Source organism: Taeniopygia guttata, chromosome 2 (assembly GCF_048771995.1).
Source record: "Taeniopygia guttata chromosome 2, bTaeGut7.mat, whole genome shotgun sequence".
NCBI lineage: Eukaryota > Metazoa > Chordata > Aves > Passeriformes > Estrildidae > Taeniopygia > Taeniopygia guttata.
The window spans coordinates 125,053,231-125,074,562 of record NC_133026.1 but is presented as its reverse complement, the minus strand read 5'-3'; the positions used below and the strand labels follow the sequence as shown (position 1 = coordinate 125,074,562).

The 21,332-nt window shown below is 43.5% G+C and overlaps 1 protein-coding gene and 1 long non-coding RNA gene across 2 annotated transcripts; one reads left to right on the top strand and one right to left on the bottom strand.

Moving 5' to 3' along the window:
• The first annotated feature begins 577 nt into the window (after positions 1–577).
• RBIS (ribosomal biogenesis factor) lies at positions 578–5,933 on the top strand. The gene is made up of 3 exons (XR_012054211.1): positions 578–763; positions 4,187–4,303; positions 5,766–5,933. It is a non-coding gene; the product is annotated as a ribosomal biogenesis factor (long non-coding RNA).
• On the bottom strand, positions 5,891–20,951 carry E2F5 (E2F transcription factor 5). The gene is made up of 9 exons (XM_012572067.5): positions 20,488–20,951; positions 14,197–14,306; positions 13,360–13,521; positions 12,105–12,148; positions 10,287–10,351; positions 9,116–9,383; positions 8,150–8,353; positions 7,691–7,735; positions 5,891–6,618 (listed from the first exon to the last, which is right to left on the bottom strand). Exons 1-9 carry the CDS (start codon positions 20,611–20,613, stop codon positions 6,509–6,511), a joined length of 1,134 nt encoding a protein of 377 aa, XP_012427521.5. The 5' UTR covers positions 20,614–20,951; the 3' UTR covers positions 5,891–6,508.
• Between the last annotated feature and the right edge of the window lie 381 nt (positions 20,952–21,332).

The following is a 21,332-nucleotide window of genomic DNA, read 5'->3' as shown; positions in this document are numbered from 1 at the left end:
AGTGCCCGTTCCTGGGGTCCAGGGAAAGACGGCAGTGCCCGTTCCTGGGGTCACCCCCGCCGCTTCCGAAAGTAAAGCCAAGTCCGCACCGCTGCGTCCCCTCCCATTTTTCTCCCAGGGTTGTAAACCCAATTCCCTTTGGAACGGGCCACAGGAAGATTTCACGTTTTCCCAAGCGGGACCGTGAGGCAGGAGGGTGTCCCACAGACTCGCTGGGAATTTATCCAAGCTCCGCGTGTGCCGGGGGCTGCCCGTGGGCAGGTGCTTGTGGCGACGCGGAGCTTGGGACTGCGCTTGGGCTGCGGGCGCGCGCCGAGGAGCTCCCAGCCTTCCCGTGCCCCAAACGCTGCCTGCGAAGGCGCGGGAGGGGCAAGCAGGGCTGGGGCCAAGGCTGACGCCGGGGCCGGACAGGGAAGGGGCAGGTACCGGGACAGGTACCGGCACAGGGAGCGGCAGAGGGAGCGGACAGCAGCGCTCCGCCGGACCCGCTCCCCGGCGCCTGCACAGCGCCCACCCGAGGCGGCGCACGCCCCCTGGCGGCCCCGCGCGGCGCTGAGGCCCACGGGCGGCTCCCCGCGTCGCAGCCCCGTGTGACGTCACCCGCCCGCGCGCCGTCGCCGCCGCCATGGGCAAGAGGCGCGGCGGGGCCGCCAAGGCCGGCAGCGGCAATGGCAGCGGCAGCGTGTTCCGCATCGCCCGCAGCGGCGTCCTCAGGGCCAAGGCCAAGGGAAAGGCGCGGCCCGTCACCTCCGGGCTGAAGCAGGTGAGTGCCGCGGCGGGAGCAGGCGCTGGCCGGGCTGCGGCAGCGCCCCAGCAGGGGAGGCCGCGGCCCGGCGGGGATTCCTCCCCTTGGACCACGCTGCGAGCGCTCGGCACTGGTTACAGGGAGCTGTCTTAGGGGCATTGCGCGTCCGGGCACAAAACGGCAAAATGCACCATTTTCACCCGAAAATTAGGTTTGTAGGTGGAAAACTGCATGTAGCATCTGCAAAAGGAGAACCACAAGAGGTTCATTTGGCTAATTTGCAGGCATATGCAAGGTATCCGGCTGTGCTTGAGGGGTGTCGTTCGGGAAGTATCTGACAGTATCTCTGCTTGTCCTCGGGAATGCGAGGCCAAAGGGAGCGTCAGCAGTTCAGCGAGTTCGAGTTCGCGTTCGCTGGACCGCATTCACAGCATCCCTGAGGGTGTAATTCACGGTAGAGTTTAACAAAATGCCTTGATCCAAACCACCGGGCATCTAACAAGGGTGAGTCCTGCTCCTTTTCATCACTTTCCTGGTCCCAGGGAGGGATCCATTTCCCAGGCTCTGGGCTACATTCCCACAGCTCTCCTTGATGCTGGCTCAGGAACTCTACGCCAGCTAGGTGACTCAACTTGCTAAGTCAGCAGCAAAAGCCATTAAAACTATATTTTGCATTTTTATGTGCTGGGTTTGTGAATTGAACAAACTTAATTACAAATGAATGAATGCAGAGAGAAGAATTTTGGTGGGGAAGAACCAGAAAGGATGGAGCTTTTTCTGATCCAGTAGCTGCCTCAGCTATCAAGTAAAACTGTCAGTAAGATGCAGTGAACAGAGCCAGGAGTGTGCACTGCTGGATGTTTTGTACTTAATTCCTTTCTGCCCCTTACGTGGGCTGTGATGCTCTGTAGATGCTTCTGTGAGCCAGTTTAACATACTAAAGCAATAGAAAAACAAAGAAGCAAAAATATTACTGTTATTTTTGTGTCTGTAGAGGAGCACAGCCCAGAGGAGGGAGAGAGTGGGTTATGGAGCAGGGAGCAGTGCAGGGGAAGAGGGATGGGAGTGATCTTAGCAAGAGTTTTCCTGTTGTGAGCAGTGAGTCATTATACGGTATCTTCTCAAACCCTGACTCCAGCCTGAGAGGTGTGTGTTCTGCAAGAGTTCAGCTGTCCCTCTATAAAAGCATCTGGTACTAAAAATAATAAAAGCAGAGGGTGGCTTATTTTCTCCATTTGAGGCAGTTGCAGTATGTTGGACAAACACAAGTAAATGGCTCTTAAAACAAAAGGCTGTTTCAGATTTTCTCCTGCAAGCTCCACTTGACAAATTAATCTGGTGGACAGACAGGAATGTAACAAACTTTAGAAAAAACAATTTCATGTTGCTGGTGTCGCATCTCCTCTTAGTCTAGACTGTTCTGTATAATAAAGGGAGAAACAGGTTTGAAAACATATTCATGAAATGTCTGAGTTTCATAGTCTTGAAAAGCTTATTAGGAGTAAAATTTTATTCTGTGTGTTTGAAGCTGTGTTCTTTAATGCATTAAGCCTTTGGGCTTAATGCGATTTACTTATCATTAAGCAGTATAAGAAGATGCTCATAAAAAAAAAATCGCAACAATACATTTATTCATTAATAGCTAAAAGCCCATTGTAACTGTTCAGACAACTTTTCATGTAGGTACCCGTGCTAGCTGTAGAGCCTCTTTCTGTGGATGAGTCCTGCCTGAGTACTTGAGGATATCACTATTAAAACTGACTGGAACCTTCTAAAACCCCTGTGAAGCTGGAAGATGGTGACAAGCCCCAGTTGAACACATGGTCTTTGTACATCATGTTACCAACAGTCCATTGACTCTGATCAGAGCTGGGAACGGGGGCTCTGTTTCTCCAGTCACTGTCCCAGTTCAAACGTTCCTGTTTGAGGAACAACGAGGCCTGTTCCATCAGCCTCATTGCCACTGCTTTCTTAATACTGGTTTTCCTGGTCAGAATGGAATTGTTGTTACTGTATACGTGCTCTGAAATTACGGAGGCTTTGAAAGTAAAATGAATATGTGTAACCATTCACAGTGTGCTTCTGCCTGTTTAAATTGCTCAGAGATGAACTATAGGGGTAGTCTTTGAAACAGCCGTAGGTATGCTGAAATTTGGGGTTGCCTGAAGACCTATGAGCATGCTTCTAGAATGTTTGCAATGCAATAGGTCATTATCTGGCTATGATCCTGTTCTAGACCTTGGAAGCAGCAGGTGCTAGGGCTCAGATCAGCTGAATCTTACAGTGGTGAGAGTTGATGCCCTCTTGCATCCACCCTGCTCCTCTGCCACAGACAGCTGTCCCCAGAGTGCAACACATGTCCATATTCTAGTGCCTCCTCTTTGAAAGTAAAACTTTTGATGAAACAACTTACAAAGGCAGACTTTAGCTAAAAGAGACAGAGATACACATTCCACTCTGCTACAGCTGCAGAATTTCTTTAAATACTGTGGCAAAACCTGGTAGATGTTGTTGGCCAGACCTATAATACAAACAATTAGGATGCAAGGTGTGATGATGAAAGGTAAGCTACTGGAAGAAATTCAGCATAGTAAAATAATTTACAAATTGTATTTGGTTTGAGGGACTGCAGGCATGGCTTCTCTAAAAAGGTGCTAGAAGCTTCCCTTATGGGGAATGCCAGGGCCAATGCCAGCTGGCTTCAGGATGGATATACTGCTGGCCAAGGCAGAGCCCATCAGGTACTGGGAGTGCCTCTGGATTGATGTAGATAAGAAGCATACCACCAGCAGCAGTCAGAACAGAGGAGTGAGAATTTTTAAAAGAATCGGCCCTGCAGACACCAAGGTCAGTAAAGAAGGAGGGGGAAGAGGTGCCCTATGTGCCTGAGCTGAGATTCCTCTGCAGCATTTGTTTGACAACAAATGGAATTCATTTTCCCCAAGTTGAGTTGAGTCTGTTCTGCCTGTGATGGCAACTGGTGAGTGATCTCTCTCTGCCTTTATCTCTACCCATGAGCCTTTCATTATATTTCCCCTGCCCAGCTGAAGAAGGCAACAACAGAGCAGCTTTGGGGGGCACCTGGCATCCAGCCAGAGTCAGTCCACCATAGATGAAGGAAGGAACCTTTCCTGGGACTTCATTCCAGCTAAGAAGAGCTGAGGGAGGAGCTGAGAGTGGTGTAGCAGGGTCTGTGAAGCTTGACTTTTGTTTTCTGTGTTCTCTTCCTGGATCACTGTAGGCTTCTGTTCCAGTAGAGCAAGTTTAACTCTTAATTTTGAATTTATTAGTACACAGCTAGATGACCTAATGAAGTAACAGGTAAAACATACTGAAAAGCATGTAACACTGTCTGCATAGTAATTGCACAAAAATGGGGTAGTTTCACATCAGTGGAATTTTTGTTAAAAATACCAATGTGTATATTATTTTCTCTCCCAGATAAACATTAAAAATGCCGAAAAAGTTAGCGCGATAAATAAAGCATTTGCTGAAGTTCAGAAAGAAATCCAGCAGCTATCAAAAGGTACCACAGCAGAACCGCAGAACACTCAGCAGGTAATTTTCCTTTGTAAAAATCTGAGGAAAATGAAAAGAATGTGTGTGTTTAAAGCATTATAATGTGTCTCTTAGACTGCAGCTAGCTCAGTTGGTCAGATGGTGCTAGTTAATACCAAGGTGCTGAGTTCAACCCTTTTAAGGGCCATTTACTTACGAGTTGGACTTGATGATCCTTGTGGGTCCCTTCCACCTCAGAATATTCTGTGAATTCATGCAATTGCTTTAAAGCTAGAATCCCAGTTCTATAAATTGCAGTGTGTGGCAATGCTGAAACCTAGTTAGCATGTTCAAATTCTATATACTAGAGAGAGAGGGAGGTGGCAGCCATGCTGAAGCACACTTCAAAAGCGTATTTTTAGCTGATTTCTAATTGTCTAATTAAGCATATAGCTGATTTCTATTTTTTTTTAAGTTAGTCCCAGCTCCATCCCCTTGATTTGAAACTTGTATCTCTACATGAATAGACACAGAGAGGATGAACCTGGTTGTTCCCTACCTGAAGTTCCTGACAGTGCTTTGAAACAAACAGTTCTGCCTCTGTTTGTTCCTGATTCCTAAGCCTTTGTACTACCTCATCAGAAGGACCAGCACCTGAAGCAGCAATTTCTGTAGTAGAGGTGTTGCCTGCAGCACTTGGGGTTCAAGACAGTATTTCTCGTGTCTTTGTCTAGTTTGTTTTTTTATACAGGCCTACTTGCAGTCTTGCACAACAATTCATAAAAGTTTAATTCCTGACAAGTTCCTCCATGTAAACTCTTTCTGCTGACTGATGCTCTAGGCACAGTTTCAGGGAGAGAAAGCAGTGCTTCAGGATGAGATGCAGATTAATCCATCCTGCTGTTGGGGGAAGGTGGAGTTTGGAGAAGTGGACATGAGTTGTCAGTGTGCCTGAAGTGATTAAGTTTCTGTACAGCTGGGAGCAACTAAACAAGTGTCAAATACCTTAAAGAGAGGCTGAGGGAAAAAAGAAACATAAGTGACAGTGCTGCCAGCACAGGATGAAGCCAGGATTTCAAGGCAGTTGGAGCCAGTGGTCCTGTCCCTGCTGGCTTGTTACTTACTCCTCCAAGAATTCAGACTGTGCTACTGCTCCTCTGCTAGTAGGGCTCTACATCACTCAGGCTGTAATAGTATTTTCTCCAAAGTCGCAAAATGTTGTTGAGGGCAGTTGTGAACTAAAAGCTGAGCCTGTCTCAGTTGTTACGTTACAGCCATGTGTGTTATGTTATTGGTATGATGCTCCCAAAGCACAAAGCATTTTCTGCTTATGTCTCAACTTCAGTGTATCCTGCAATCCCCTCAAATTATTGAAGTATAACTGCAAAATTAGCTGAAATATATAAAAGTCAAATTAATCTTCTGGCCAATGGATATTTATTAGTCCGTTTTTGTTTTTTTTTTCCAAGCAGAATAAAATAAAATTGTTTTCTGCTTTAAACTGAAACTTTTTTTTCTCCAGGTTTCCACAAATCTGGAAGAGGAACCAGCAAACGTGGATGCTGCCACAAGCCTGTTATCTCAGTTGTAATGAAAAATGGACAATGATGGGGTTACAAGAAATGAAAGACCACAAATACTGATGGCTTTGTTTGCACAATTTTATTAAAAAAATCTTGTTAATATACAAGTATTGGCACACTTCAATACAAACTACAAACAGACCTTTCCTATTATCTAGGAAAGTGGAATGTCAGAAGTCAGTGTGAGAAACTTAAAGTGCTAAAACAGAAGGCACTTCACAAAATTGGTTCACTGAAACAGTTTAGTGGAACTCAAGTTGATACCCTTCACCTTTCAACTTGGCAGTGAAAGCTTCAAAATTGTTTGAAAAGTTAAAGAATAGAAAGCTTCTTGGCAGTGAAGCTTCAAAGAAAATGCTGTTAACTGTGAGCAAGAAGACTAATCATTTTTAAAAAAAATTATCAAAAGGCTATACAGTATTTTCACTTTACTAAAAAACGTTCCGAACAATTGGCTTAGACAGAAAAACACTCAGGTGAAAAAGTGCCAGAATTTTAGATAAGAGCCCTTTTTTCTTGTTCTTGAATTTGTTTTGTGAAGTAGTTAAAGGAAGCAAAAGGAAATATACTCCCAGAGTCAGTGAACTAAGAAGTTATACATTCATTATTCAAATACTTAGGTTATGAAGAAGTCTAGATTGTTACAGTTAGAGGTAGATAAGTAGTCTGGTTGACATAGTATCTAATAATTTAGTATCTGCACATCAAAGAGATCACAGACTCCTTCATTATCATCCAGGTTAAAGTTGTAGTCATCTCCGGGAGTAGGAGAGAGTCGTAAGAGAGGAAAAACTGTAAAGCAGGAATAGTTTAGTTTAAATTAAAACACTTGGAAAATCAGCCCTATCATATTTCAGTATGTTTGTCACAAGGGTTAGTCTTAATAATTAAAATAGTCTTGATAATCTGACAAGCTCACTGAGATTCATACCATGAAAACCTGTACTGCATTCAAACTAAGGCAGTAATAGATGTATCTGCCATTTTTGCTTGGTATTTTAAGTCAGTTTGCTGAAGTGGAGTGATAGGTGTGGAATATGGGTTTGATTTCTTCTCAGCAACAGAGTTCCTGAGCAGCTTTTGAAAACTTTAATCAGAAAGCCATAATTTATATTCCTGTGTCTATATCTGTGCTCTAGAAGGAGAGGGTACTTCCATGTTAACCACATAGTGGCACATTGACAGAATCCCATCTTGCCCCTTGGATCTTACAACCACATCTCTTGCTGGATGAGCCCTGAAGGTCTGCTTGAGGGGCAGATGTTATTACAGGCCTTACAGAATACAGGGCCAAAGGAACAAAGCAAGTCAAGTTCACCTCCCTGTCTGGCACCTCAGTGAGAGTGGCAGAGAGGTGGGTAGCACATGAATTCTGCAGTAGCTGTGGTTCAGTGCTACACTCATATGGCCAAAGCCATGCAAGAACAGAAATGGGTGACACTTGTTACATTAGTGTACCACAGATGGACATGTATCAGTCTGCATCCAGAACTATATTCTGAAATACTTATTCAAAGCCTCTGCACAAGACTTTAGGCAGAATAGAATTAAACCAGATTTCTATTTTAGGGCAGCACACTAGTCATCAGCTTGCTCTTTCTTTTTCCCCTAAATTAGGTACTGGTGGGTTATTCATGCAGGTGAGTGCTTGTTGGATTAAAGTTTTCCTATTTTGACTGTTAAATAAAACTGTTGCAGGGTATAGAAAGGGGAGCAAAGACAAAAGTGACAGAGGAGGCAACACTGGAAAGTAGTAGTTTCATACTGACTCTCAGCATCAGATTTACGAGATGCCTTCTAAGTGCTGTTCACACAAATACCATGCTGCTACTTGTGATTATTAGAAAAGATGCTATATACTTACCATCAGAAGACATGAGTTCATCAATAATATCTCCACTGATATTTCCTGTGAAAGACAGGAGCACATGCTTTACGTATGTGGGGTTTTTTAATATGTTTATAGCAGTCAACACATTCTTTGTATTAAAAGTACACTATGGCTTGCGCAGTGTAGGAGCTGCAGAGATAGTATGCCATGTACATGTAAAATATACTTACCTTTGTATCCCTCAGTTTTTCCCCCAATACATTTTTCCCACTTGTCTTTAAATCCCAAGAGCCATATACACCATGAGGCTTATTTGGTGGCAAAGAAACTCATTTGCTCAAAATTAGTATGCTCCTCAGAGCTGCCTCAGCGGCTTCATCAGAAGATAAACAGAGACTTGTGTCTTTCTCTGTGTAACTCATTGGTAATTCAGTCACAAAGAATGGCTCAGGGAACCACTGAAATATTTGAACAGGAACTACTGCTTCCTACCTGCAGGCTCCTCCATCTTTGCAATGTCAAATGAGTTTGGCTTGAGAATGCAGTTGACATCCAGAGGCAGCAAGCTCTGGTAGTCACTGGAGCTGGCTGAGGCTTGGGCACTGTCTCCAGACAGGCTGGGATAGAGCTCTGGCTCCGGAAGGCTGGAGTAAGGGGCTGCAGGGGCTGCTGTGCTGTCCTGCTGGGTGCTGCCATCTACACGGACAGGAAGGCGTGTTACAAGTCTGTTACGGTGAAACAGCCCACAGCACCTGCCCCCAGCTTTGTCTTTTGAGGTGAACATAGCCAGTGTCTGGGATCAGGTGAGAGAAGTCTTCCCCTTCCACAGTCACAGACACAACTTAATTGTCAATTAATTAAAGGTCAATAAATGAAGGTAATCAGGACCCCTCAGGAATGCAGTTGTAATATAGCATTTCCTTAAATCTTTTCCTATTACCTATTAATTCAGTATTACTATGAAAAAAGTACCTGACATTCAGGCAGCCTCTTACTGTGGCTATGTGGAAGAAGGTAAGTGACCTTCTGGTACAATAGCTGGAACTGGTGTCTGTATTATCAATCTCATTAAAAGGTATACGTTCAAATTACATCCTCTGTCAATATGCGTTCAAATTACATCCTCTGTCAAATTGCTCAAATATGGAGCAATTTTGCTCCATAATGCATTCTGGAGAAGTACCTCAGAATAATTAACAGTTTTACATCCAAAACCTGTTCAGTGTAAGATGGTAAGATGTGAGGGAAGCATCTATTTCACCAGACAGAAGAGGAAGAGGTGTCTGTAACCTCCTCAGAGCTGTTACTAAGGCCCTAGAGTAGTTTTTTAATTGACAGCTGCTAAGCTATGCAAATTCTTGATCTTTCCTTTGTCTACCACCTTTCTTAACAGTTTATTCTTTCCCTCCAGCTGCTTCCTCCCCCACCCATCAGAGGCAGGAAAATCCCGGGATGCACCTGATGGTGTGTCCGCAGCTGCTGTTTGCGGTAACTCCTGTCCTTGGTTTGGGTCACGTTGTTCTGGGGGATTTGGGGGAGCTGCAGCTGGTTTAAGTGGAGTCGCTGGAGCTGCAGGCTGAGATGGGGGCTGTGCAAGGTCATCAGGTGGAGGAACTGGAAACACCGTGGGCTTGGAGGAGCTCGATTCTTTGTTTATGAGCAGCACATGGATCGGTCCTGAACTACTTTTAAGATTGATCTGGTATTTCTTCTGTCCATTCTGTCCCTGCAAAGGTGATGTATTATGAAAGTTACTGTTCCTTGAGAACTTGGAACTCTACAAAGTGATGAAGACAGATCAACTGTTTTAGTCTTGAACAAAAAGAAGAAAACCCAAAATCCAACATCACAGCTGCTAACTTGGGTCTTTGAAGAGAACCTTACCATTGAACTGATTTCAGCACAGATGGACAAAGATAGGACCATGGATTAGCTTCATGGCTCTACCCTAGGAGGGTTTTACCGATGTTAGACTGCTTAGCCTCACTAAAAATAGCTTGTGAAACTTCTCAGGTGAACTTCAGCCTTGTATAAGCACAGTGGCTATCACGCTTCATACCATACTCTCTCCCAACTATGTAAACACTATTTAAAATCAAGTGCTGCAACAACAACAACAAAAAAGTTAAAGATGGACAAAAGTAAGTAATTTGGCTTCCTACTTTAATCTTGCCAATTTAATCCTTTTGGCAAAAGTGAGATTGCAGTCTGTTTCTCTATCCAGTCTAGCACCCATGAGACTAAATCTAAATTACATCAAAACTAAATCTAAAAGGCTTTTCCATAAGAGATCTATTTTAACAATATAACAGAGAAACTTGACACATAAAAGTCACAGAGTTCTCAAGAGAATTCATGACAACTATGCAGTATTTTGAAAGCTGCAACATTTAAAAGCAAGAGAGAAGAACTTGCATATTTTGGTTTTAATAGAAGGCAGGGTTACCATTAGTCTAAGTGTACAAACCCCATGTTTTTCTGTCTGGCCTGCCTCTTCTCAACTGAAAAAATCCTAATCCTTTCTCCATTCCTCTTGCACGCGGATAGAGATAAATCCTCTGCTCTAAAACAGCTCTTCTTTGCCACTATTGCTTTAGAACACTTAGGGAAATGAGAAACAAGTACATACCATTTCAGCCCTCGGTACTTCTAATTCTGTACCACAAGGTGCTTGAATTGCTAGAAGTGTATCTCCTGGTTAAACAGGAATTTTTAAGAAAGTGTTAAGTGTATTTTTCTTAAGTCTTGTATAGTATCCACTCAAATGAGATCTGGAAATTCTCTAAGGCCACTTAAAAGTACTGTGTAATTTAGCATATATAAACTTGTGGCAGGACGTGCAGTCTCTCTAAGATCCAAGTATATTGCACAGTATAAATCACCAAATTCCAATACTAAAATCATAGTTGCAAAAATCTTTTCTCACAACAGTACAAGATTTACCATATTCTTTACCCATTTGTCATCTAGTTGTATATATAACGTAAGGTGAAAATATTTAACTAGTTTCCTTTTTTCACAGAATCAAAGAATCATTGAGGTTGGAAAAGACCTCCAAGATCATCAAGTCCAACCTTTGATTGATCACGACCATATCAACTAGACCACAGCACTGTCATGTCCAGTTGTTCCTTGAACACCACCATGGATAATGACTCCACCACCTTTCTGGGTAGGCTGATCCAATGTTTAATCAGCCTTTCTTGAAGAAATTTTTCCTGATATCCAACCTGAACCTCCCTGGTGCAGCTTGAGGCCATGTCCTCTTGTCCTGTCACTGGTTGGTTCAGGCACTTCTAGACAGTGATAAGGTCTCCCCTGAACCTCCTTTTCTCCAGGCTAAACAACAGCAGCTCCCTCAGCTGCTCCTCGACTTCAGCTAAACCAGCTCTCTGGTCTAGCTCACTTTATGACTTTGATGACTGGTGGTACTACAGAGATTTAACAGAAGGAAGAAGAGGTATTAATGTTCATCTTCAGTGCCAGCACTTCCAAGTGTCTAAGCTCATGGCTTCCACAGCACATACAACTAGGATGTAACAGTTGTCTGTCACACTCACCTGTGGCTTACTATGCACATTAAAATGTGCTGGTGAAAATCAGGGGACCACATTTACATGCACAGCACTGGCACAATACTGCAGATTATCTGCTTACCTGCACATCATTTCCTCTTTGTCCATAACTAATTTGGAGTAACACTTTTCTTTCTCTGCCTCCTAAGAAACACTTAAGTGAAGTACTATGTGAGCACCGTGCCAGCTCCCTCCATGTTTTGTAATGACTAACCTCTTTTCAGTAACAGCCCATTTTTGTTAAAATTCTGTAGATGTTTTCTAATCTAGTGTTTTTATTTAAAAAGTCTTCCTTGTGGCAAAGAAAATATTGTTTTGAGCCTAGCTGGAGGCTGAACAACAACCTTCCTTGGGTGCCCCAGGATCAGGAGATGATGTCAAGGAAAGTAACCTCTGTCAGCACTTCCCAGCAATTGCTTCAAACCACCTGTACAGCAATCTTTTCAATTTAGTAGCAATGCCCCATCATTGACCTTCCGCTGGCTCCATTTATACAGCATCACAAGCTCTGTCTGGCCACAGTTGCCACCAGAACATGATACAAAATTTGGATTTTCCTGGTTCTTCTGGAGGGTTGGACCAACATGTCCTATTTCTGGTTCCATTAACAGCCCATAGCAAGCTGCTGAAAAGTATGAATACCAAAAGACACCAAAAACCAGGACTCCAGGACTTCCATTCTATACAATCTATGACTACAACTAGAAAATGCCAGAACTTGGTAGCTGTGAACATTATGAGACCTCTACCTAGTAATGATCACTATTGAGTACTTCTCAATTCGTAATACTTGCAGGAAAAAAGCGGATTAGTTAGCAAGTTATTTTTCAACAAATCACTCACTTTAGAAATACAGCCTAGCAGCAACTTACCATTGAAGCAGTTGCAGATATCTTCATGGGTGACATATGAAAATGTAATTTATGTCAAGGAACATTTTTCTTAATACAATATAAAATTAGTCTTTGCTGCCCTTCAGAAGTTTGTCCAAACTGAGCCTCAACTATAATATTATTGTTAGAGGTGTAATCAAGGTATTATTTTTGACTTTCAGAATGGCTTGTTACAAATAACAAGAGTTCTATGTTTTAAGAAAATACCTGCATCAGCAAAGAAAATACAAAAAGAAAAATAGCTGTGTAGCTTGAACAAGAAGAGATTCTTCTAAAAAAGGAGAACATGTAAAGTCTTGTTTTGAAGAATAACATTTACCTTGCTAAATTGACAATACAGAATTCATGTATGTATCAGCATTTCCAAGAATCACACAGAAATACTGCTAGAGGGAACTTCAGAATTCATCTGCCATCCCATTTCTCTGCCTCAAGGTAGGATAAATCCACTGTTCAGACATTCCAGACAGATGTTTGTCTTTCCTCTTCTGCAAAAGCTCCAGTGACAGATATTCCACCACCTCCCTGGGGGATCAATTTCAGTGCTAGCTCTACCAAAAGTTTTTCCTAACATATAGCTTCAATCTACTTTGCTACAAAATCCATTTTACAGAAAGTTTCTGAACAGAAACTCCATTAATTTTTAAGAACTTATCAATAGTATTATAGATAGGAAGGGCACTTTCCTGCTCCCATTCTCAGGTGTCTGTTTTGCAAGACAGCTAGACACATGCTTACAAGCAATGCAGATGCGACTCTCGGTATTTATAGAAAGGATTTTTTTTTCTAGTTTGAAACCCAACAGGCTTCAGGACATGGTCAACTCCATTTATCTTTGGCTGATAGCTTAATCTTTTCAAAAGAATGAAGCACAAAAAAGATTCATGTAAAGCACTGGTAACAAAATTTAAGTTGTTGAAAGCAGCATCACTAATTTCAAGTAAGACACTAAGATTATACTGTTGACTTAATAGTTACTGTTGTGTATATATATATCTATATATATATATATATATATATATATGCTAAATTATTTTCAAGTTACCAATCACAGTCATTGAACTTAAAAAGACACGTAAATAAGATTTACATCTTCTTTTGTTGAAGCAAAACCTGAAAAAATACTTGCTGTACCTTGCTAAATGAGTTACATTATGCTTTATCCACTACCTACACTTCAAACTGTTGCTTTAATTCTAGTTCCAAAATGCACACAATTAATTTAAAAGGATATTGGTGGTTTGTAGAATCATCCATGACGTTCTTGATACTTTGCTGAAGCCACAATTTCTGCTGATCCAATTCTTTTTCTTTTAGCTCTAAATCTTCAATTTCAGCTTCCAGATACCTCAGCCTGTCTATGACTTCTTTTGTATTGCAGCCAGCACCTACTCCTCTTAAAAAGGTATAAAGGTTAATGAAGGGTTCACATGCAAAAATCTAAAGCAAATATCCAATGATAATTTCTTAAGACTATTTTCAACATTTGGAAAATCTACTAAGATTCAATATGAAGGAAATGAGCATTTAACGTCCCAGTAGTATTTTCACAGGAAAATGAAAATTCTTTAATTCAGATCAAATTTACAATTTCCCTCTACAAGAATTTATCTTCTTTTGGAACACTTTTTTTTTTTTCTGTGTTGGAACTGTTTTGCAGGCCCTAGCTCCTTCCCCTACAATTATTATCTTCATCTTTTTTTACCTTCAGAGACCTAAGAGAAAATAGGCACAGACTGTGGTAGGTCAGATAAGTGGACACAGTGAGTCCTGACAGTCCTCCCTGATTAATTCTGGGTGAATTTTTCAGCAAATGCTAGTTATAAAATAGCACTACACGTTTTCTGAAAGATTCTCTTCCGTATGCTTTAAACTTGATTTTATATATCACAGACACAAGTTAAATGGAAAACAAATACAGTTCATTTGCAACTTTTTTGTACTTCTACAAAATCACACTGCTCATTGATTAGCACAATGTTATGGTGTCATATGTAGTCAGAAGAAGTTGAAAGAGTCAATTTTTGTTGCTCTTAGGCATGTGAAAACTTGCAGAACTGACATAACTTACTTCCACTGAATGCTGTTTTTTGACTTCTTCTCGATGAGATCAATCCCCTCCAGAACGTTGGTGATATCATAGATCCTTCTCTTCTGCCTCACAGCAAGCGTATCAGCAGCCTGTTGAGAGAACAAGTATCAGCAACTTGCATGCTGAGGGAAAGACACTTAAACCACTCCCTTGGAAAAATGCCATCTAATGTAACTTCGAAAGGAGAAGGTTCCACTCTCCAAGAGCCAGACACCACCATGAAGCCCTTCCCTAAACCCCTCCCTTCCAAGTTGTCAATCCTCCCTATCCCTACCCTTTTTTTCCAGAGAGTTCTGTGTCTGTCTTGTTGCCCTCGACACCCCACTTGTTATTGTATTATTTCCCCTCCCCTGTTCTCCCTGATAGGTTTACAAAATGTAGGTTTACAAAATGTTATTCCCACCTTTGACCCCTCCCCAGCCTTTCCCTCCTTGGTTAATGTTCCTACACCCCTCCTCCTGAGTTGCTGTAGAAAAACTTCTGTTCAACCCCACCCCAGATTTGTCTGGGAGCCCAGGAATAAATCCATGTTGTTTCCCTCCAAGACCCGTGTCATCGCTGTCTGTCCCTGCGCCGGACCTGCCGATAACTGGGAATTGCAGAGCTCGCAGGGGGACGGTCACGCCCCGCCGCAACAACCATTTATTCCAGCGACACTCGAGCTATTACAGCCTTTGTTTGGGTTCAGTGGTGCCAGGATACCAAACAACAGGGCTGCAATTTCACCAAGTGGCTGCAGGAGAGCTGCAGTACTTCAGGCCAGCATTGTCCTCGCACAAATGCCCCTCGCAGGGCACAAGGGCTCGCTCCATCTGTCACACTGAGCACCAGCACCCTCGAACAGCTGCCCGGGATGTTGCTGCTGACACACAGCCAGATGTGCAGTGCATCTGAGGGCTGACACACCTCGCCCCTTCCAGCAAAGCAGCATCAGGCAGAGGCAACCACTTTGTGCCTTACTTCTTTCTCTCCATGGTGACTTTTGTGTAACTGATGCAAAGAGTTAAGATAAATAAGCAAATCGCACCTCAAAAGCAGCTCAAGTTCAAAGGATGTTCACTAAAAGAAGGGAAAGCACAGAGGAATCTGACTCTGTAGTTACTCGGGACACCTCAATACAATGATTACATGGGATTGTACATATTAAACAAATACAAGAAAAATAAAGAAGGGTAGGTAAAGACTTCTGAATTTGAACTAATGCATAAAGGCAAATAATTTCTACTACAGGAACATCATGATTTATTTCAATTTGTTCCAACAATCTATTAAATGTATGCTTTTTGTGAGCAGCCTATATGAAAGAAAGGTACAGCCTGAAACAACCATAACCTGGAAGGAAAACAAAATTTCTTTGCTTAATAGCACAATTACGTTTTGCTACTGAAATAAAGTTGAAAGGATAAAAAGAAAGAACAGAGGTTATAAAAAGTACTCTTTTAGCCATGAAGTATAAACACTGCTCTTTATCCCTAACAGTGATATACTCACTAAGCACTGTTTCCACTGACACCATTAGCAGCATTTATCTTTTGTATGGTCTTCTGTATGAGCCTTTTAAAACACTGTCTTAACTAACAAAACCAGATGCATGCAAATACATATAAAGTGCAGTTTAATTGTCTCCAAGGAAACAAGCTCTTCAATCACTTGTTTCAGTAGGTATGCACCTGCTATCTTAATTTGCTATTTCTGCTGCATACATACACACTGCTCCCAAGGACTGCAAGAGAACCTTAAACATCTAGAAAGTGACAGAGTTGATGCTGTTTGCACAATGCTGAATCAGCACCCCATACATCTCACAGTCTTCAGTTATTCTGAAGGCTGTTTACATTATTCAGTGCAAGGAATGGGCAGCACACACATGTTGTTCAACTTTCTGCTTTTTTTCCCCACTGCTCCACATTATTTACCTAGGACTTAGTATACCACTAATGGCTTGAACAATGAAGAAGCTGCTCTGGAGAGAGATTTCATTACCTCTTGAAATTTTCCCAAAGGCCTGTCTACAAAATAAAAATGCTTTACTAATCTTAATGTATTTTCAAACTGGCAGCAAAAGATACCAACGTATATAAATTTGGAGCTACGAAACCAAAGCTTAAGATTTTTTTTTAAACAGAAGTCACTTTTTCTGAGTGTCCAACTTCAAATGTTTCAAAGTTGAAGTAATTGTTCCACTGTAAATGCTATTGCATTTTGTATGCCCAAAGCGCAGTTCTCATGAACACCATGAGCAAATTCACCACCAGCAGCTCCAGAATTGTTCCACTGTAAATGCTATTGCATTTTGTATGCCCAAAGCACAGCTCCTATGAACACCATAAGCAGATTCACCACCAGCAGCTCCAGATCCCCAGTACAGGGGCTCATTTCATAGGAAAATGGACAGCACAGTTACATAGGTATTTGGCTTGACTAGCCCTGTATACAATTCAATCACTGCTATGAAGTTCAGCTGCTTACAAGAGTTCCAACACAAGCTGGGGCCAGTTCCTAAGCTCAAAAACTTAATCCAGATATTCACTAGCTTTCTGGTACAGACTTTGTAATCTAATTATCTTTTAAAAATTTCACAGATATTTTAAAAAGCAATTGAGAAGTTCTTCCCTGACATTCTAGCAGTTATCAGTGTGATAACTTCTGCCAGGTGCATGGGTCAGAAATTAAGTTCAGTCCACCACATAAACAATTCACTAACAATTTAAATAATGACAAGGGCTTCCTGACACAAATCTGTCGTCAAAAACACAGTTAAAACTCATCTCTTCTCAGACTGTATCAGGAAAGGGAAATCTGCAACAATGGCCCTGCTAACCCGGGTGGACATAGCTTCCACATTCACAGTTCTTTTATAAAATCCTTCTAATGTTAAGCTGCTGAACTCTATCATTATTCCTTCTGATATCTCCTCAGACTTATGATTAAGTATGTATTCAAGCCAAGCACTCATCAGTGTCTCATAGATAGGTTCAGAGCTGGAGTAAAGTATCTAAGCACAGAGCTATGGAATACACAAAACACACTGTACAGCACAGGTTCAGCTACAGGCAGGCACACATGCCCAGAAGTAAGAAAGAAAGGCCAGGAAAAAGGCAGCTGGGAGTTTGTAGCCCCCCCCCCCCAACTTGTTTGCTCCCTGGGAACTGACAAAAGGCAGCAGAAATGATGAGCTGTAAATGTGCTTCATTAGCCCTAGAGAGAGTAGGTACTTGATAGAGCACCGAGGCAGAGTCTTTACCGAGAACCTTAACAAAGCACAAGGGCCAGCACTGCTCTCTCCATGTGTCTGTCAAAGGAAGGAGGTCCTGCACCTTCTGAACTCTGCCTGGACCACATGACAACATTTTCTCTGCAAGAGGGCTGTCAACAGTTTGGTGAGACTTTTAAAGTGAATGGCGCTCTTGCCAAATTGTATATAAAAGTACTGAATGTCATTGCAACATAAACACCAAAGGAATGTAAATCTAATACACAGGCTCTTTCTTCTCCTGTGGAGTACAGCAAGTGTTAGACAGTTATTTGTCCCTGACCAGTACACTTCTAAAACAAGTAGATTTTAGAATATCTCATGTTTTGCACTGATGATCAGAAGAAACACTACTTAAACATCCTTACAGCAGGGATGGTATTTTGCGAGAAATGAAGGCAATGAAGCCTACTTTAGAAATTAGGGCACAAGTATTGTACACTATGAACAGCATCCAGTCAGGTGGTTTATCTCTTATTCACTCATCTTGCTCTTTTTCTCTCTTTCCTGCAATTCATGGATTGCTGCAGATAGAAATTTAGCTTTCTTTTCCTTCTATATCATCCCTTAGTGTTTTAAACTTAATTCCATAAGTAGATTTCTTTATGTAGGCCTATTCCATGACAAGTACATAATTATTTTAGAATCACTGATTTTAAAGTAAATACGAAATTGAAATTTCAAGTGAGGAAAATTTTCACTTCCGTTCCCACAATTTCTCAGATGTTACCAATGTCCAGCACTAAAACATATTCACAGCTTTCTCTTACACCCTGCTAAACTGTAATTATAGAGGTGTTAAAAATCACCAGAAAATGTCCCATAGAACAGATGTTCCTTCTCAATTGCTAAAAGCTGGAAATGTACCTGTTTTCAAATTTTATTTTCTTTCTACTGCTGGTTTTGCTACAGAAATACCAATCTGCAGCACATCAGACAGTCAGTACCAGCCATCACGGAGACACTTAAAGGTGTTCACTGCATGAATCATTTCTTGCAATGCTCTGTTCCATTTCAAGGCTGTCCTGTTCTTCAGTTTGCTGAGCAGACTGGCTTAACCCAAACACACAAACTGGTCTTCATTTTCCATTAGATACATAGCTTATTTAGGAGAAAACCAGTTTCAGAAATGTATGTTCTCACTCACTACTTATGAAAATACCAACACTTTATGTACTGCACTTAGTATTTACTTTCAACAAATTATAACCTGTAATTCAGAAACCAATCTCCAATAGGTGTTGAGCAGAAATGCCTGTGATGGGCTGCAATGCCCACTTAACTCTTCTGTAGCTATCAATCATTTTACTCCCTCTGAGTCGGTACCTTTCTTCCTAAAGAAAACAAGATGCATTGCTCCATCCCACTACTCAGTCCAACTTTATTCTTCAAGTCAATCCTCTTTGGCACCTAAAGCCAAGCTCTTGGGCCTGATGTTTTTCATACTGAGTATGTTTTGCTTCTCAGATTGACCTGGAACATCCCTCAGGATGTGGCAGACACTAAAAGAACCTGCACAACAATCCCAAAGATCTAGCCATTTTCATTTTGTTTTGCTAGATTAAGAGGCAAGTAATACTAAGGAGCTCATCAACTTGTCCAGACCACAGCATAACTAAATGAGGAATATAAAACCTATCACTGTCCTTCCCTATTCACCCTGAAGTTCAATTAGCCAGACTAACATCACCAAAGATACACAAAAAAAGCTCCGAGAACACCATCTACCTCGTGGGGCCTATTAAGTGTAATCAAAAATAGGTCGGTTTTCCAGAAAGGACTTCAAGCAGAGCACGACGCAAGCCTCTTGCTTGCACTCTGCTGAACAACTCAGCTGTTCACTGACAACCTTAAGCACTTAGGTTAACATACCTTTGCCTCAATGTATTGCACACCCAACAGCCCAGAGGGCCTGAGCTCCTGGGCCAGAGCAGCAGCATGCTCCAGGGACCTGGCAGGACACAGTGACAAGGATCCCTCCTGCAGCATAGTGACCTCCTGGCACCAGGACCCCACCAAGGTGGGCTGTCCCAGGGCATCACCGGAGAGGCTTCAGCTGCTGCAGCCACAGGCATGCCTTGGAGGCAGCGGGCTGGCTGCAGAGCTGCGTGACAATGGTTTGTCACTCCTATACCAATTCAGCTTCTTGCATTCACACACAGAAAGCATAAGGTGGCAATGGTCTGTTTTTCAACATGGTTTTCTCTTGCTTAAAGGAGGAGGTGGGCAAGAAACAGGTTTAAACAGCAGCCTATACACCGAGTCAGTGGAGGAAGCAACATAGGGCAATAAAAAAAAAAAAAAATCACAGAATTGTTAGGGCAGGAAAGAAATCTGGAAATCATTCAGTGCAACCCCCACCAAGGCAGGGTCTCCCGGAGCAGGTGCACAGGAAGCCATCCAGGTGGGTTCTGAATGTCTCCAGAGAGGGAGACTCCACAACCTCCCTGGGCAGCTTCTTCCAGCACTCTGCCCCCCCTAACGTAGAGAAGTTCTTCCTCATGTTGGGTGAAACTTCTGTGCTTTAGTTTATGGCCATTGCTTCTGTCCTATCACTGGGCACTACCAAAGAGTCTGGCACCATCCTCTTGTCACACACCAGTAAGATTGATACACATATACAAGCACCAGTGAGACCTGCTCTCAGTGTTTTCTTTTCAGACTAAACAGGCCCAGCTCCCGCAGTCTCTTCTCATAAAAGACTACAAAATATAAGAGATGCTCCAGACCCCGCACCACCTTTGTAGCCCTCTGCTAGACCCTCTTCAGTAGCTCCTTGTCTTTCTTCTACTGAAGAGCCCAGAACAGGGCATAGTAAACAAGACCACTCTCAGTAAGTTAAACTTAACACACACGGTGTCCCTTACACCCCTTTACAAAGGGCCGAAACGCGTGTTTCAGCCGGCCGCGACGGCTGTCAGCCACCACCGGGCACCCGCAGCCCGTCAGCGGCCGGGGAGGCCACGCCGCGCCGGGCGGGCCCCGTGCCCGGCCGGTGCCGCCCCCCGCTCTCGCACCACTTTGAGGTCCAGCACGCCGTCCTTGGCCCCCTGCAGCAGCGACACGAACTTGGTGGTCAGCAGCCCCAGGCTCTTCTCGTGGCGGCTGCTGCCGCCGCCCGCCGCCTCGGCCGCCGCGGCCATGCCGCCGCCGGGCCACGTGTCGCGACCGCCGCAACGGCCCGAGCGGAGCGCGGCCCGAGCGGAGCGCGGCCCCCGGCCCAGCGGGCGCGGCAGGGGCGGCCCGCAGGAAGTGACGCCGCCGCCGTTGCCCGGACACCGGCGCGGCCCGGCCGCGGGACTGCGGCTGCGGTGGGGCCGGGCCCGGCCCCTGCGGCCGCGGCAGGGTGGGCGGGCTGCGGAGGAGGGGTTGCAGTCGGCTGGGTCGGGCTGCTCCCGACTCTCCCTCAGGGCGCCCAGGACGGATAGCGCCGGCCTGGAGCTTGACAATGTCCTTCGAACCTTCCAATTGCCGCCTCGATAGCTCCTTGTCAGTCATTTCACCGTTCGCATTTGATATAAAAACACTGAGATTAATTGCAGACGGTGGTCTCACAATCCCCAGGCCAGGCACAAGACACGCTGGCGATCTGGCCAGGGGCATAGCGAATTTTCGACGCTTACCCAGCCCCTTCCCCCGGTGTCCGTATATACTTGGCCTTAGTTCAGGTACACCTCTTTCCCTCAGTTACTATCGAATAAAAGCAGAGAAGCGATGAAGTCCATACAGTGTAAGAACTCCGGGGACGCACGTAAAGAAGAGCAGACCCTCAGCTGGGTATGACACAGGACAGTGGGGCACGGGACCCTGGGTGTGCCACGGCGCGCAGGAGCTACACCTGCACAGCCCATCGCAGGTTCAG

What these genes read in the sequence shown, in the direction of transcription:
- E2F5 (XM_012572067.5), bottom strand. Translation starts at nt 20,613, where the DNA reads ATGGCCGCGGCGGCCGAGGCGGCGGGCGGCGGCAGCAGCCGCCACGAG. An exon ending in AAAAACAGCATTCAGTGGAA is followed by an intron (nt 13,522 to 14,196) that starts GTAAGTTATGTC and finishes TACCTTTTTAAG; the next exon opens with AGGAGTAGGTGCTGGCTGCA. An exon ending in AAAGATGGAGGAGCCTGCAG is followed by an intron (nt 7,736 to 8,149) that starts GTAGGAAGCAGT and finishes TGTCTTTCACAG; the next exon opens with GAAATATCAGTGGAGATATT.